Source organism: Rhipicephalus sanguineus, chromosome 9 (genome assembly GCF_013339695.2).
Source record: "Rhipicephalus sanguineus isolate Rsan-2018 chromosome 9, BIME_Rsan_1.4, whole genome shotgun sequence".
Taxonomy (NCBI): domain Eukaryota; kingdom Metazoa; phylum Arthropoda; class Arachnida; order Ixodida; family Ixodidae; genus Rhipicephalus; species Rhipicephalus sanguineus.
Window position 1 is genome coordinate 16257023 of NC_051184.2, and position 18575 is coordinate 16275597.

Here is an 18575-nt window from a genome sequence, read left to right on the forward strand (position 1 = left end):
GCACCATCATTTTTGTCGGCCTTCGCTTTGATGTACTCACACGCATCTTCAGTATGCAATAACCAGTCAACCATTACTTCTAATAGGCGAACTGTATAGTGCCTTGGAACACCAGTTTATCTAGACACTGGCACACTTGCCGAGAAATGTCAGTACAAGTGAGCTGATTGTGAAATCGTGTATAGATTGTAGTAAACCAAAACCCACATAAACAGGCATAGCTTTATGTACAACATAGAGAAAGCATTTGTGCAGGGCATAGATATAGACACGCACGGCAAATGTTCAGCATGCACAGTAGATACTGTAAAACTATAACAATGAGGATTATGATGATGATTATGATGTGATGATGCAAACATTAGGTACTTTTTAATAAGGAAATATCACTAAATAGGATGGAGAGAAACAGGTGCAGACAGGCACAAGCACTTTTTTCTTCATGCATGAGGATATTGTGATCGGTAGGGGCACTGCCAGGATTTCTTTCCTGTGGGGGTAGCTACAATGAAAGCGGTTCTTTAGGGAGAAGTGGGGGGGGGGGGGGCGTCTGCTTTCCCTCCAGCCTCTCCTTCCCTGGGAGGGCACCCACCCTGTGGGAAATTGGCGGCATGGGACCGCCAGACCTAAAAATAAGGTCACCCTCCTTTTTTTTTTTTTACACACACACACACACATGCACGCACGCACACACACACACACACACACAGTTACTATGGCTAAGTTTTCACTCATACTATACCAAGACCACATCACTAAGAACAATATACCTGGTGTCTTTGCATATATCGTTTATATTCAGTTGTACACCAGAGTCTTGTACATGGTTTATTCAGTGAAAGTATTGATTAAGTTCACTGCTTAATATTTGTTTCAGAATGTGGAGCGAAAGTTTTACGACAGACACCAGAGTATGGTTAAACAAGACGCAGGAGTGTGGGCTGTCCCACTTGACTTCAATGGTCCACGCACTATTCGGCAGCATATAGGAACAAGGCGCCAGATAAAAAAAGTGGACTGCAATGAGCACGTCTACTGTGGCATGCCATATTACTTTCCAGTCATCTCAAAGCTCAAGTGAGTATATTTCATAGGACTGATTATTTTCTGCTTTGTTGATTGCACTTTGTGCAAACTGTCTTAATGTTTTGGTGTTGGCGGTAGTAGTAGTAGTAGATGCAGGCAGTGTTATTTTATAATTCACTGAGAAAATTTTTCACCTCAGCATTGCTGAACAGTAAACAAAACTCGCAACACTTGGCCCATGAGTCCACATTCACATGAATATATGAGGATAACCAATGCCCCATTTCACATTATGTGCAGTTCTTCTGAGAACACTCGACATTGTACACATGTAATAAAAGAAGCTCCTTTTCTATCATATCTGAAAAATTTTATTTCTCATTGTGTCAAAGGACAACCAGCATTACGTGTAGTGCTCCAGCAGCAGTGTGCCTGACTGGGCTGGTTGGTGCATTGTGACGATGACGGACACGACGCTAACAAACTCACTTCGTCTTGTCTGAGGTGCTGTTCCTTTCCCTTTCAGTGGTAGTGCTCTCCATGATCCACTTCATGGCAGTCTATGAAAAGGGTAGAGATTGTGTGGCCAGACTTGAATGACCGGTCCTGTTTGTACTAGGGTGCCTCATTGCAGCCAAGCTCTTCAACTATGCATATCTCTAATGGCAAAAATCCAGAGAGATTGAAAGTGGTAATGTCTCCTTGGAGAAGCAGTAATCCTTTGGTGCTTCAACTTGGCTGTAATATCAAAGGTGTCTAACCTACAAATGCATCTGCTCTTTTGTTGCCACCGAGTTATGGGCACATTTTCATTCATTGTTTTTCAAGGGGATGAGGCAGGCATTTTATGAGGTTGGGTGAGTTGTTCGGCATCAGATATGTAATACGCAGATGCTGTATATTTTGCTTTTCAGTGTAGCATTCTTCTACAAAAAAGAGATGAAGGAATGAAGAAGAAAAGAAAATGCTTGATTGCAGTACATTTAAAATGCTTATTTTTGGAAGCTGGTCATTCTTTAATCATTTTTTAATTTATTTTTCTAGGGAAACCTATTTTGCTGACTTCCCGGGTCCCATCTTCAACAAGGGCAGAACATTTCGTCTCCTCTCTAGAAATGTTACTAAAACCAATACGATAAGGCTCAGCTTCGAACTGACAGGTGAGAGTGAGCATGACTGCTCTTGGATGACTTTACAAGGATATAGGAAAGAAATGTTAATTTTATGGGCTCGTTTTTCTTTGTTATGCACACTATTAATGAGCACTAACAGACAATAATGCCAAGGAAAGTATAGGGGATGTTATTAGTAGTAAATGTAAGGTAAATGTGAAGAAAAAAAAGTGGACGAAAAGATAACTTGCCGCAGGCAGGGACCGAACCTGCAACCTTCGAATAACTCGCCCGAAAAGTTACCTTTTTGTCCACTTTTCTTTCTTCATTTTTACCTTACATTTACTACTAACATCCCCTATACTTTCCTTGGCATTATTGACTGTTAGTGCTCATTAATATTGTATTTACAAGGATATGTCTCTTACATCTGCCGAATCACCCTCAATTTGAGTACGTAGTACCTGAATCTTCATATTCACCACAAACAACATTAAACAAATAAGAATAGCTCTGAGAACAACTATATCATGCACCGTGGTGCAGGTCCCAGCCATATGGGTCTAATCGTGTCACCCTGGGAAGGTGTAAGCCTCACTCGCTGGTCCTTCACCTCTGGCACACCGTACAAAGGCATCAAGTGGAAGAACAGGGACACCACATTTGTCTACCTCTCTCAAGGAGTTGACATGGGACCCTGGAGATTCTGGATTGAGCTGCAGGTAAGTGTTGAAAGCTTGGGGATATAGTACTACTGTGTTTTCTGGTTAGTAAGAATTTTGGTATCGGTAAATGTTGTTGCTCCTAACTCCAACAGTGGCTGAATGGTTTTAGGGTTCTGCTTTTGAGAACTTAGCCGGTGCTAGCATACATGCTCCAGACGTAGGCCACTGCCATAGGCATAAAGCTTTCATTTCCCCGGGAAGAGGGGGCATGCTCTTCCACCATCTTTCTCTCTCTCCATTCACACGCACATACACACACACGCAAAATTTTCAGTTTTTGGCCTTTTAATTAAAAATTTTAACATCACTTTAGTTTTACGTGCCAGCACCGTGGTCTCATTATGAAGCACTGTAGTGGGAGACTTCAGATGTATTTCTGTTCCCTTGAGGATACATTTTTTGTGCATGACGCATAGCACACAGGCATAGCGCATCGTCCGGAGGCCCAACTACTCTCTTCTCTGCAGCCTTCTGTTTCAGAGGAATCTCTTTGTTGTTGTGTTTTGCGATGTTGCTAGTTGGGTTCCTGGGTGTTCTTTGTCATGTTTTGTTTACTTTGTTAAAACCTGCACTTGCCAGGGGATAGTGCGGTAATGCTGGTGCAGGAAGCTTTAATTATACAAGTGAATTCAATATTTGAGATGCCCAAAAATAGTTATCAGGTAGTAGCGAGTACCATTTGGTATCATTACACCGTGTGCAAAGCTAGTATACGAAGTTGTTTTCTGGATGAGCACTTGAGTTGCTCTTCGGTGACAGAACTGGTAGTAGAACCCTTTACTGACCAACACAAAATGCGCACCATCATCTTTTCTTGGCACTTCTATAGGCACGTTGAAAGTGCATCCATATGTAGACATCCAAGAACTTACACTTTTTTCTTGGCAGAGAAGTCTGTGCTCTCTGTGTTGGGGATGTTTTCTATTCTCAGAAGCACTTTAACAGTAAAGCTGTTGAAGATTGGAGAAGCCCCACCCCATTAGTCGCAAACAGAAATTGTCATCATCATGAACCTGCACGTGCTTTCTTTGTCCTCTTCTTCACCTTCTGCTTTACGTGTGCCGATTTTTCCGGCATAGCATGCAATAACGCTGGCAGGCGAGAGAATGAGTACAAACAGAGAGAAAAAGAAAGTGGGAAATTCCTGGCGAGACAGGATTCGAATTCGCATACCTACAATCCTTCAAATGGAAAAGGAAAGTGAGGGTGATGATGAGGGAAAGGATGATAATAACAATAATTGTTGACGTTTAACGTCCCAAAACCACGATATGACTATAAGAGACGCCGTAGTGGAGGGCTCCGGAAAGTTTCCACCACCTGGAGTTCTTTAACGTTAGGGTTGCCATTTGTCCGGTTTTAGACCAGTCCGGCCGGTTTTTTAGATAGCGGGCTGGTTGCTGGTCCTCACCGAACGCCATTGGCCGTTTTTTTTTGTCATAATAGCGTGATTATTTATTTTTTTGGGTGTTTTATGCATCAGTTCAACAACTACAGCAGTAAATGTTTGTTGCCAATCACCAGAAATTTCACACTATTAGTCAACCATTTTCTAGGATCCCTTCAAGCATAGCAATCATTGGAATAGAGCATATTATTGCGCATGTATGGCACACGAATATCTGACATTTTTTTTGGCATATGCACTCTGTACATTTTAACGTTCGTCTGTTGGATTCAGACGCAAAGAAGAGCTTTTTATGGACAAAGTATTGTGGTTCCTCTTCAGTGCAGCACAGTCAGAGCAATGAGCGAAGCGTCATTTCAGTCACGGGTATTTTTATGCCAGCAATTAGACTAGTAGTTGGTTAGCTCAGTGTGCTGTTTTTGTTTGTTTATTAGGTTTATTTGGCTCAAGGAAAGCAATGTTGCCCCGCCACGGTGGTCTAGTGGTTATGGCGCTCGATTGCTGACCTGAAGGTCGCGAGATCGAATCCCTGTCGCGGTGGCTGCATTTTCGATGGAGGCGAAAATGTTTGAGGCCCGTGTGCTTAGATTTGGGTGCAAAGAACCCCAGGTGGTCGAAATTTCCGGAGCCCTCCACTACGGCGTCTCTCATAATCATATCGTGGTTTTGGGACGTTAAACCCCAGATATTATTATTATTATTATTATTATTATTATTATTATTATTATTATTATTATTATTATTATTATTATTAAGGAAAGCAATGTTACAATGTTACATACTTGACATAGCATCTATTGTTCAACATTAATTTAATCTCCTGTTAGCCCCACCCCACCCCATCGAAGGGCTGGGTTTTTTTGGGGGAATAGGTGGCAACCCTATTTAACGTGCACCTAAATCTAAGTACACAGGTCTTTAGCACTATCACCTCTATCGAAAACGTGGCTGCCGCTGCTGGGATCCGATCCCGCGACCTTTGGGTCACCAGTCGAACACCGCGACCACTAGACCACCGTGGTGGGTGATGAGGGAAAGGAGGAGGGGAGAGAGTAGAGTGTAATATAGCCTTGTATAGTGTAGTATGGCAAGGGGGTGGGGAAGTGAGGGTGGGCAGGAGGGAAAGGAGTACTCTGAAGGAGGGTGAAGCATAACATAGCCTTGTATAGTATAGAGAGAAAGAAAGGGAAGAAATACAGAGAAAGGTGCAAAGATAGAGAAAGAAATGCTCACAAAAAAGAGGTAGAAAAAACAGAGAGCAAGACAAAAAGAGAAAGAAAGAGAGGGAGAGATAGAAAGAAAGAGAGAGAGATATAGAAAGGAAGAGGAAGTGAGAAATAAAGCGAGAAAAAAGGGAAGAAAGAGAAATAAACATAGAGAGAGCATGAAAGAGAAAGAAATAGATAGAGACCGAAATAAATAAATAAATAAATAGAAATAAACAGACAAAAAAAGAGACAGTAAAGACAGACTAGGAAGGCCGCCCAGCTCCACACTTCCTTTAGGCTTGGAACCACTAGAGTGAAGCTGCCTTGATTTTTTGATGTCTAAAAACCAAGAAACGTCACTGCACAATTCAAGACTTTTTTTAGCCTGTCGCAGCTGAAGTGAGCATTTCAGTTGTTCATCCAGACAACATATTCCTCACATATAAATCGATATGAGGGGCATTTTCCATTGTATGTTTGACCCCTCACTGGCACTAGATCCAGATTTTAAAAGCTTCAAAGGAAAAAGAAGCGGGAATAAAAAGGGCTTTGTGAAATAGCTACCATACAGGAGGGCCAACAGTCTAATGTGAATGGATGCGGACCCAAGCCAAGCTCTTCAAAAATAACAAATCTTGGGCTGGGGGTGGAGGCTCTGTCCACCCGTGAAGCCATCCGGTGCGGGCATGAGCCCCACTGCCCCCCCCCCCCCCCTCGTAGTTGCGCTTATGGCCGCTACAGTTATACTACTATATATATTTGAGGCTGCCAGTGGTGTAAATGTGTGCTACCTTGCTTTGTGCTTACGTTAAACAAGTGCACAAAAGCAGTTGAAGAAAGCGAGACTCCTGCTGCATTTTGTGGCAATCTCATCTGTCCTTCCATGGTACCTAATTACTAGATTATGTGTGGTGAAATGCTTATTAGTCCCAGTTTCAACTTGTGTCCTGCGTAGGGGGAGCTGGTGTTTCTGTTGTGTTACTTGCGTTCATCATAACTATTACTTTACTGTTGAATTGCATCATTCTGTGCCTACACAGCTAGTTTCGTTGATTCTGCACTTCGGTCACTCGATATACGCAGGAGAGGTCTTCATTTTCCAGTGGGCTTACAGTGCTCATAGTACCTATAACAAATATTGGATATAACTTTCGTGTTAGGCATTTTTGTGCCACTTCATCAATTATAAACTATAATGATGATTGACTGGACGATCTTACCAAGCTACATCTCATCAGTGTAACATTTCTCTTTGCTCTTGTAATGGCAGCTACCCCATGGCTACCCAACAAGCAAACCTATTGTGGACATTGCCTTCCACACGTACCACCTTCAGAAGTCTGAGCACAAGCAGCCAGCCTTTGTAAAGTTCCTCAACGAATTGCCCGAATGGATTCATGCCACTGCCTGGACATCAAGTTCAGACTTCTATGTCTTCTAAAGTCACTGCATTTCACACAGTGGCCAAGTGTTGTGAGCAGTCAATGAGAGCCTGGCATGCCGCTGTTGTTTGTCATTTTGGAGATTCCAAAACATGTGACCACCAGGAGGAATGTTGTGCATTGGCCGTCCTCAGGATTTTGCACAGTGAGCACTTCTTGTGTGGAAGGTGCAACAGCTGCGCCGTTTGTTAGGCTATCAGGCCACTACTATGAACCTGAAGACATTCTGCTACCGGTCGTTGTCTCGATGAGAGCGCTGGCAGATAGTGCCGCCTGTACAGATATTTTTGTTGTTTGTTCTAAGTAGGCCTCTGCTTGGCAAACACTACCTGCCGCAGTGGGCACAAATGTGCATATATAGATAAACATTACAGAGCGTCATATTATTGCTACAATCACTTTTGCAGTTGGCACTTTGCAGCAATACGTAAGTGCTCCTAGTTTGTGGAGTAGTCAAGCATAGCGCATATATAACAGCCATGAAATATGTGACTGCACATAGAGAAGAACTATCTTTTATGACAGCATCTTGTAATTTAAAACGAAAATGAATGAATGTGAAGTACTTCACTGCAGAACGTTTTAATACTGCGAGCAACAAATATCTTTTAAGCAAATGTTCCTGATGCGGTAGCCAAATAGCTCCACTCATAACTCGTTTTTGAAGTTTACAAGGAGAGGCCTCTTAGAACGGTGTGTCACCAACATTTATTTTGTTATGTTGTTTGTTAGTCAGGATGTCGCATAAAGCTTCGCATTCTGTAGGTTGTCCTGTTTGGCTGAGCTGTTATTATGAGGGACCATTCTGCATTCTTCTAAAAAATGCTTCATGTTCCTTGCTTTTGAAACTGTGGGATTATTTTTTTGTTTGGCATTGAACACCTTTTCTTTGAAGAAGAACTTGCCACATCACATTCACACTTCTTGCAATACCTTTTTTTGCAGTTTGGTCGGCCATGTAGAAGCACATACTTAAGTTTGAACAAAGGTTGCCGAAGTTTGTGTGTACGTTCTCGAGGTTTGCACTGTTGTGGGGAAGTCTAGTGCATTTATCTGTGCAAGCAATGCCAAACTATGCACAGCTGTTGTGTACTAAGGAGCAGTGTTCTAGGAACACATTGACGTGCAGGCACGTTTGTGAAACTGATTGCCAAGACTGAACTTACACAGACCTGTGCGTGTGGCTTGTGTTGAGTGCGAGATTGTAGGCAAGTAATTTTTGAGACAATTTGCCACTTAACTCATGTAGCTGTAGAATTAGAACGAATGAAGAGCACCTATTAGGTGCAAATAGAACAGGTAAAGTTGAGAGATGTCGTCGGATTAGCATGTGCACTGCCATTAAGATGATTAACGTAAGCAGGTTTTTCCCTCCTCACAAACAGCCATTCTTGGCATTTGGTTGTGTGCGGTGCAGTAGAACTGTTACGAGGACGCACAGAGAAAGAGTGTGCAAGTTTTGTGTTGTGAACAGGATGCGGTGCTTAAAACACATCAAGCCTGTGAGCATACCATTGTCCAAGATGAGTGTGCTATGTTAAGGGTTATCATAGTCATATAGACAGCACCACACATGTTAATTTTTCTACGCTACAACATGAGCAGACTGTTTCAAACTTTATGGAGTTTCGCAGCAGTTCCTGGAACCATTGAGTGAATTATAGCACAATATGTTTTCTCAGGATGATCTTACTGAACCTTAGCTTTTCTGAGCTTTAATCTGCATCATGATGGAATAAGCTTCCTTGAGTAAAGATTGCATACCAAGCCTGCATCAGGTTGACTAAAGGTAAAACAGCTTTTTGTAGTGAACTCATCAGTTGCTTAGCTGAAATTTGTACAAATTATGTTTATAGAGACTTTTTCATATACCTCAAAAGCCAACAGTTTGTTATTAATCCCGGTGGATATGCTAGTCGATGCTTGTGCAGTGCATTAAAACCAAGCTGTTAGGTGCACAGGGTAGAATCTAAATTCACAACACATATAGCATTATGCCATATCACAAATGTGTATTTGCAGTTTGATAAAACAACATTTTAGGAATAATCATTGAAATTGTCAACTATGGGTTGCGTTGGATGATTAGTTACATTCCTTAGACGTGCTTGAAGACAAGATGCTTCGCACATTTTCTTTAGGAATGTCTCGTCCTCCAAAATATGCATGCTCCACATCTGTTAGGTGTTATACAATTTTCATCGTGCCTTCAATATAAGTTGGCATAGAGCCATGCTTGTTATTAGCCACATTTGACGCATTCTAGTCCATTATGCATGTGGTTTACGGAGAGTGTTTTTAATCTTTTACGCCCTGGACTATGCAACATATCATTGTGCGCAAAAAAATTTGGTTGTGTAAAGCTCTGCATAATCCATGGCCTAGTCACACTATCATTCATGAAAAGAAAGAGGGGGGTGGGGGTGGGGGGGGGGGGTTACAGGCTGCTTTGACTATGGGTTTCTCGTCCAAAAGAAATTGTTCATCATTCATCATGTGTCATTCAGAAAAAAAAGACATCATCTCAAAGTTTGATGTGCTATTCTCGCGGACCAATGTTGTTTAGATGTTTATTTACAGTTTACTGTATTTATGAAGTGCTGACAGGTGCCTACTGTCACAGACTGTGCACTTAAACTGCCCTGCACTAGAGCATTCGTGAAGCAGGGAGACTGAGGCCTTTCTGCCACCACTACCACGTCCTTTTCGTTAACTTTTAATCATTTAGTGTCCCGTTTGCAAGCATTCTAAGATGTGTGTCGCTGGTACAAGCTAAGTAGCCCCCCCTTTGCCCTACCTTGCAAGCAAGGCATCTAGACGCAAAACCTTGAATGTCTGACAATTTTCTTTCGAAAAAATTTCCAGAATAGCAAAGGTGGTTTGATATTGCAGGATTTGAGTGTGCATTCATCCTTAATGCTACGGACTTTCAATATTTCCTTTTCATGGTCAGGCAACTTTTCCATAATAAATGGAGTACTTAAAGTGTTCCAGAAAAGCAATGTGATAGTGCTGTCATATGGCTACAATGGAGCGGTAGGTCATGTAAGAACCATAGTGTATTTGGATACATATATAAATTAGCACATAATGGCTGCTATTACAGCCCAGAGCCACCTTTATTTTTTCCAGGTGAGATGACTGAAGATGGTGCTCTGTGCATCGCATATCTGCAATAACAAAATATAGTTCTTTTTCTTCAAGGCTGACTTGCGATCTACTTACTAAGCAGGGCATTACTGCAATTGTTTCACATGACTTGTCCCATTGAGCTCCACCCATTCACCTTCTATTGATATGATCCCTCTGGCAGTTAGGTTTTGTCCCTTCTATGCAGAAGTCTGCTGGAGTTTCTTGACCAGTGAAGAAGTATTGGAAGACACACTGATGAGGGCACACAAAATATGCGGCCAGCATACCGATAATAAAACACTGCATTTTAACTTGATGTGCACACTATGCTAGCCTAGTCAATGACCTGAACAACGGGTAGTGTCGGCAGCAAGGTTGTCGTGGTTGTTAGGTATTGTGCGTAAGTCAAATCTGACGTGTTAAATTACTTCAAGAAGCTATGAAGTCTTCAGCACTTCATATTTCCAGAGGGCAGCTGCATGCTGCCAAAAATGTGATTTCTTGCTTGCATGTATCTTATTGGAATTCTCATTGGAACCAAACACCAAATTGAAAAGCAAACACCTGGCCGTGTGAAGAGGCACAACAAAAACCTCCCTGCAAACGACATGCTTCAGTGTCCAACAGGTTGTCTAGGATGCAACAAAAACAACAAAAAAAGGAAGTCTGTGATCTACTAAGAGATATATTCAAGGAGTTGTGATAGCGTTTTGTATTGCTGTGCCTGTGACATAGTTGCAACTGCGTTGTACAACGGCGTGTGCCTTCTTCGCCTCTGTGACAATGCAGAGTCTGCTTGCTTAAACATTTTAAGTACTAGCCCAGTGCTGTTCTTAGAGGGGCACTAAAGGCAGAAATTAGGTCCAGCTACACTAGTAGTTCACGTAATTCATAAGACATAACAGGTGGTCCATTAGCGTGCCACTGAATGTTGATATAGCTAGTGCAGTGCAATAGAGCAACATTGAGTGCCAAGGAAAAGGAAGCACAGTTAAAGGCAGCAAAGGATTGGGTAGTGTGACGATGTTATCAAGTCATGAAAAATGGCATTAGCTGGAGTATGTGGGGTAAGCCTGAGCTTCCTGGAACAGGCCTTTGTTCAGCTACTATGGACTTCCAAAACACTGGTGGTGATGATGAGAATGATTGCATCATAAAACAAAATACACCAGTGTGGCTAAGAGCAGCTTCGAAAATAAACTTGAGGCTCTGGACAAGTGGCACCAGAGTCCTGTTAAGCACAAGACCAGCTTTCGCTGATGCATCAACCCCTGGGCAACTACCGACATTGACTGCTTACCTAGGCAGATTAGATGGAATATGAATGTGCAAGAAAATAAGCAGCTTAGTCGTTTTGCTGAAAAACTCTCAGATTACGACCTTTCTGCGCTGCCCTGTATCTTGACAATTGTGTGTGCAAAGCGTGGCCCTGGAGATCTTCAACGCCACATAGCGCTTGTGTGCTGCAATTTAATTGCAGCCATGAACGAGGCGCATTGTCTTTTTGCCAGCAACTCAAATTCATGGAGAAACATTCTGCTTTCTTCAACCATACTTTTCCCTTCAGCTAAGTTTTCTTTTGGCTCAGAATGCACACACACACACAAAAAAATTATGCAGTGTAGTTTGTAGTCATTATTTGACCTAATTTTTGCCTTTAGTATCCTTTTAGGTTCTGTAGAAGCCTGTAAAATGTGTTTTACCTTTACTTAAACTGGCTGCACTAATGCATAATATTGCTGCTCGTAAAAGTCGAAGTAACTGCATCATTGTTCTGCTGTGGCTTGGTCACAAGGCCACAGCAGATTTAAAGGGGAAAAAAAATGTGCTACACCTGCGTAGTGCCCAATGTAGCCAGTTTGTGTCAAGCTGGTTGAACTTAACTTGCCAGGTGATGTCTGCTGTGTTTTTAGACTGGCTACGAGAGCAGTGAAGCTGTTGAGGAATAAAGGCTTTTTTTCTTTCTGGGAGATGAATTCGATTTATTGTGGCATGCATGAAACACAACTCTAACTTGGGATTATGCTGAAAAGTATATAACTGAGAGTAGTTTGCATGAAGTGACACTCTGTATGTGTCGTGGGTGATGCAAACTTGAAGTTGACCAACCATACAGCGAAGTCTCGTCACATTATTGAGGTTATGTAGAAAAGGTGCTAATATTAGTATGTTAATCTCGACTTTTATGATACAGACAAGAGGAATCACTGTTTTGTATGTTGTGCAAGGTGCAATGAATTCTCAGCTGCTAATTCTTCTCATTTTATTGCTCTATGAAACAGCCCAAACCCTTCCGCTAGCGGAATACCTTCATTGCGAAGCAAAAAGCCCTAGTACTAAGCTTCTTCCCAAGTGACATAAGCCCAGTGTTGGCACAAGGCACGAACCCCAATACAGTTAAAATTCGATCTAACGAAGAAATTTCCATTCCCCGGCAAATACTCATAGCGTTCAATGTTGTGATCAACCCGAAGAACTAACCTAGCCACCGAACCCAATTTAACTGTTTTTCCTGAAATAACTAAGTGAAAAGGCAGTAATTTCCTTCTAATTCTGACAGAGACCGGTTTTTCTTCAAGTATGCGCTGTAACAATATCGCATTAAAACATCTAGGCGTCCTAGTCATGGCCCTAGCTTTATTTTCATGAGGCTGCACTCGCTGGCAATATATGGAACAGACTCTACAGTTGGTAGCGCCCTTACATACCGGATGGTGCTAGGGGTGGCGGTGGTTGCATTCATTGTCTCACGATTGATGGGCAGATAGCACTGATCATCTCCTCGCACAATCACTGCATTTGTTCTCTGCCTCTTCGCATGTCAATAGCTTCCAACAGCTGAGTGAACGTCTGCGTGGCCTGCATCGCCCGGACATGCCCCATATGTCCAGGCGACATGGGAGTGTCAATGTACAGGCCGGCCTTGCCGACTTTTCACACGCATAGGCTTGGGTTGGAAGCAAAAACAATGCGTAGTAGCTTTTGGGTATCTCCATTTTACAATTTTAGATTAAGAAGGACCGAAAAATCTTTTTCGATTTTACGAACTCCCAGATTTAACGAAATAATTTGAACATGGTGAACAGTTCATTAAATAGCTTCAGTTGTATGTCTTAGAGAATGCACTACATATGCCCGTGCTCTGCGCTCTGAAAAGGTTTGCACCCTGTTCTGATCTTGCACAAAACAATAACCGTCATATTATGCTTGCGTTTTTGCCTCCTCCAGCCCATTCTTATTCTTTGGTGAAAGACACAGCAGTTCAAATCAACAAAAGGGCATTTATAGCACCTTCTGTACACCTATGCCTAAGTCATTCGTGGGTTTAGTCTCACGAATTTGGGCGAATTAATAGGAAGACCATCTGTGGTTTAGTCCCACAGAGCACTGTCAAGCATGCAAACAGACTGCATGCAACACTGTCCCCAAGTTGAAGATGCCGAAGAGGAGAAAGCAAGTTCCTCTCGTGTCGGGTGGTGCCAGCGCAGGAACGGACGGACGGACGGACGGAAAAAACTTTATTAAGAAAAAAAAAAACACCTGCAAGGTTGCCGGCCCGGGCTCAGGCCACCCGGGCATTATGTGCGGTGAGGCACTCTTGCCATCTCTCGTTGTGCAGCTAACGACTCCAGCTTCGTTGTACTACTATGCACAGAAACTAGATTCCAGAAGATGTGTGAGCCATGTGGGCAAAACTTTAAGGAATGCACGAGAACAGTGTGTTCCCCACAATGGGAGTGCCTTTGTGGTGTAGCAAGTCAAGTTTATTCCAGCTTTTCTACCAAGAAAACTCATGTTTGCAAAAGAAAAAGCAGCCCAACTGACTGCTCGACAAGCCTCACCAAGACCTTGTAGCAGGGGCGTAGCAAAGGGGGGGGGGGAGGGGAGGGGGTTTAAACCCCCCGAAATTTTTCAGTTTTGCTTGCGTATATATACACGCACACATACAAACGCACGCACGAATATACATAAAGTATGGTTGAACCCCCCCCCCCCCCCGAAAAAAATTTCTGGCTGCGCCCCTGCCTTGTAGTATTCATCTATACCATCTCAATATATTCATGAAACACAGAGCTATGTTAGCATAGGGCACATTTCCTTGTCAGAAGGGCCACTTTATTTTTACCAATATACAGCTGGGAAGTCTTATGGCTCCACACACAGATTCACGTGCTAAAATTCACAATGATTCAACTTGCGTAAACTGACTGAACACAATGCACGTGTGTGGTACTGCCTTCAGCCTATGTACATGCTTATAGTTACCACGAGTCTTTGAGATGAGCACAGTTCACCGCAGCACAAATTGATGAATGTCCTTGAAAGCAAACGTCCTGCCAAGAACCACGCGAATGATGCTTATTTTGTCCAGCTCACTTTGGGAATGTCGTAATGCTCTGTCAGTGAGTCCAAGTGCCGGTTGAATTCCTGTAATAGAGAAAGCCTGGTTTGTGTTAGCGCATACCAATAAATATTACAACAGATAATTACCATGTGTGCAGCACAAAGAGAAGGAACTCTGATGAATATAAAAACAATCTACCGTATGTACTCTTGTAATGGCCGCACACATGTAAAAGTCGCACCCAAAACTTTTTTAAGGAATCCCTCCGAAATATATTTTAAAAATTATCCGTGTCTTATCTTCGCCCTTAATTTTTGAGAAGGTTAGCGGTGTTAACTGTCGTGCAAAGCGAGAATGCCGAAGCATTCTTTTTGTTTTTCTTTTTCTGGGGGTAAAACAAGGCAGCGGTCTTCGGCGCCTACAGGTAACAAAAGAACAGCCTTCAAGACTTAGCAGCTGCCTCCGAGGTGCTACCATCCACCAAACAACACGGACCAGAAGGCTGAAGGGGACGTCTTTTGAGGATGTGTACGACTGGAATTTCGAAGGGCAGGGTGGTGTTTCCTTCAAGACGGTGTGGAAAAGCTTCAAGGTCATGGGAATCTTGAAGATATTCGATGGAAAGGAGGACGACCTCATGAGGGACAGAGGCGATTTTGAAGACGCGACAAGTAAAGAGGAGGAGGAGGAATACAAGGGCGAGGAAGAATATTCTTGCAATTGCGTGAAAGTGATCAAGGTTATTTTCCACCTCTCCCAGCACAAGTGAGTACTGCACTTCAGCACTTTAATAAAGGCAAGTTAACGCTGAAAAAATATGCGAAACAAAAATATATTGTGTCTTTCTTTGTGTACTGGCCACACCTGTGAATTTCACCCCAAATCACACAAAAAAAAAAAGAAAACTGTGGCCATTACACAAGTATATACGGTACATTACCAAACACATTGTACTTATTGATCATGACCCTTTGTTAAATACATGAGTTATGCCTGAAGCCTCTTACATAAATATTCTGTTTCTTTCTGTACCTTGCTCAAGCCTTATCTGTAAACTGGCATAAAAAAAAGGTCGAATGGCATGTAGCATATAAAAAAATGTAACTACTGTGAGTTAACCAAAAAGTATGGTTTAACAATACCTGTGCCATCAGACACTGTTTTTGGTTTCAAAGATAATAGAGCCAGTCCACTCACATCTTCATGAAAACAAAACATAAAAGGTCACATTTGCTGCTAGTTGTTGAGATAATTTTCTAGCCGTTTCTGAACATCCTCAACGAATTTCACCTGCACATCAGCTTATCAAACCTCATGTCACATTCAACACAGTTATCAACCAAGTATGTATTTAAAAAAAATAAATATATAAAAAAATTGCCACCACTTGCCTCCACCCTTTGCTTGTGCGTCTTCGATGCTTTTTCCATGATTCTTTCAATTTGCTGTGAAAAAGAAAAGTTGGACACCATATACTTTCACTGCTGCAAGCGTTTATTTATTTAAATACCCTGAGGGCTCTGTCGAGCATGGCACAGTGGGAAAGCAAACATGTTTAAGTAACAATTTATGGAATGCATAACAGAAAAATGCAATAAACGCATAACAACACAAAATAAAGCAAAATACCATAGAATAGCGAAGTGAAAAAAAAAAAGTTATATGAACACATTATCTGTAATGCCAAGAGAAGCCTTGTCATAAATGTTATGCTAATACACAGGGCATAAGTGATGGCCCTTTCCTGAAAACAAGCTATTCATATTGTTGAGTATGCCAGTTCTTTTTACAGTATTTCAAAAAGAAAAAGTACAATAAATGCTAGATCCTTAACTATTTGATGGTTTGAGCTAGGTGGTACTCCATACTCGACAATACTTAGCACAAAAATTTTCAGACGAAATACAGTGTTGACATCCCTCATCCAAAAATTTTTGCGCTTAGTACTGTTGGGTTGTTAAATCCATGCAATGAAGCTGATTGCAGAATAGAATAATAATAATATTGGGGGTTTACGTGCCAGAATTATGATATGACTATGAGACACGCCGTAGTGGAGGGCTACGAAAATTTTGACCATCTGGTGTTCATTAACTAGCACTGACATCACACAGTACGTGGGCCTGTCAAAATGAAGCGATATACCCCTGACACATGGCACACGTAATGTCATTCGCAGTAAATGATATTCAAACTGAATGTCATTGCGACCTTGCGTTCCTGGTCTACACGGGTGTACAAAATGGCATTCACCATTGATATAAATGTTTGTCGTCAGTCCATTGCACTTTCTGCTTCTTGTTATTCTTCGTTGATGAAACTGCAGAGTTTGCTTCCATGGCTGGCAGAGATATTGCATGCCAAATTCTGGCCTTGCTACCACAGCACCAGTTCACCAAAACAAAATGGAGGAATTGAAAAAGAAGAACAAACGAGCGTTTGTAAACGTGGCTGAAAGGAGCGGTTGGCGTCAAGTTGGAGTCTGGGAACAAGAATATAGTTGCACAAGTTGCTGTAACTATCATGCTGTATGTCAAAAAGTTATAGAAAAGTTAACAACAGCCATTAATAAGCACCGTAACATTGATTACATTTTGCTTTAAGATATCGATTTTGTAATCTTTCGCCGAGCACCTGTCGTCAAGATTACACATGTCGTGCTTACACGAGTTCGGGAAACGCATCCAATGGGCGAATGTCATTAGCTGTGAATGTCATTCACTATGCCGGTGTAGCAGCAACAAAAATGGCATTCACACCTAATCAGTCGCTGCGAATGACATGTGCCGTGTGACAGGGGTATTATTTGTACCCAAACCAGGAAAATTTTTTTTTCAACTAAGGGGATTTTCTTTCTAAAAATAAGTATGGATTTCCTTGTAGCTTTAATTGTGCTACAATTAGGTGGGTATCAATATTCCCTTTCATAAAGGTAATTACAGATAATTAATCTCCTGTGATGTATCCTTGTCTGAAATACCAGAGTGCACAGTGATTTACAAGTCTCGCATGAAAGAGTATGCTGACATTAGTTTTTGTTTATTTCACCAACTAAAGTAATCTCAGAAGCATGTTGAAAGTACACTGCAAATTCTGTTTGAGGAATATCTGGCTCCTCAGCCACAAGCTCGAAAATACCCATTTCTGCAGTACGCTAGGTTCTACAAAGCAAACACAAATTTACAAAGCACAGGTACTTAATGTAATATGTTCAATAAATAAAAATCACATAGTTTATAGCCGAGGGCGATTGTGCATTCATTTATAATAGTGCAGCCAATTTTGTCACCAATAAATGTTATTTCAAGCGTGGCATATATACGTGGTGATTAGTTTGTATGACACGCAACGCTTTCATCTCACACATCACAAACACTTGGTGCAGTTTCATGCAACCATAGCATCGACTACGCACTTCTTTTCCTTACACTACAGAAATCTGATGACTCTCCGTTGCAGATCATTAAGCAGCTTTTAAGCACAACCGACAGCACGGCAAGACCAAACAACTTGTCAGTGTTTGCGCAGCAAGATTAAAAGGAACGAAAAAAAAAAATTACATTACCCGTTTCTCCTGCATCTTTAAGAATGCCTTCTCCGCATTGGTCCTGTGTATTTCTTTGACAACCGGTTGCTTCTGTTGTTCTTCTGGTGAAGTCACGCTAACATGTTCCAAAGCCTTCTTGAGATCCTTGTCCTTTTTCTTCTTCCTGAAAGACGCAAAACGAAACACTGAAGGAATAATTTTGGGTGCAATTCACAGGCACCATCATTCTCAATATGCCTCCGTTGTCGGGAGAACGATTTCGGTCAGCTCCGCAAGAATACCCCTAGACATCGCACATTCGCACGACATATTTTGTGACATGGCCCACAGCGAATCAGCCGAGAGTCAACCAACTCGCTTGAAAACAAACACGGCCTAGACCTGCCCAGGTGTGACACAGGCGACCGAGTGGCTTACTTTTTAATCCCAGAAGGACTCTTAAGCTTTAGTGGAGCTTTCGTCACCAAGTCGTAGTCGGACATCGTTGTGGATTATCAAACGAAGGCTTCAACAGCAGCTCGAACACCAGAAAACGACGGAGATGAGCGGATGCCGCTCCCCTCCTGCGACTGCGAGGCTTGTGTTGGCTGTCGTTGACTTGGCCTAAAACGTGGATACGGCTGCGCAAAT

At 42.1% G+C, this 18575-nt stretch overlaps 2 protein-coding genes across 2 annotated transcripts in view; one reads left to right on the top strand and one right to left on the bottom strand.

The window, feature by feature from the left end:
- The window catches only part of LOC119404645 (endoplasmic reticulum metallopeptidase 1), a 53834-nt gene extending 41811 nt beyond the window's left edge, over positions 1–12023 (top strand). The window contains exons 11-14 of the mRNA XM_037671229.2: positions 878–1077; positions 2071–2186; positions 2685–2860; positions 6750–12023. Of these exons, the coding sequence (XP_037527157.1) occupies positions 878–1077; positions 2071–2186; positions 2685–2860; positions 6750–6920 (663 nt within the window). The 3' untranslated portion in view covers positions 6921–12023. The remainder of the gene's footprint in view (positions 1–877; positions 1078–2070; positions 2187–2684; positions 2861–6749) is intronic.
- Positions 12024–14147: 2124 nt separating this feature from the next.
- Positions 14148–18545, bottom strand: LOC119404651 (protein FAM32A). The gene is made up of 4 exons (XM_037671234.2): positions 18363–18545; positions 17964–18108; positions 15790–15843; positions 14148–14481 (listed from the first exon to the last, which is right to left on the bottom strand). The coding sequence occupies exons 1-4, from the start codon at positions 18425–18427 to the stop codon at positions 14413–14415; spliced, it is 333 nt and encodes a 110-aa protein (XP_037527162.1). The 5' UTR covers positions 18428–18545; the 3' UTR covers positions 14148–14412.
- Between the last annotated feature and the right edge of the window lie 30 nt (positions 18546–18575).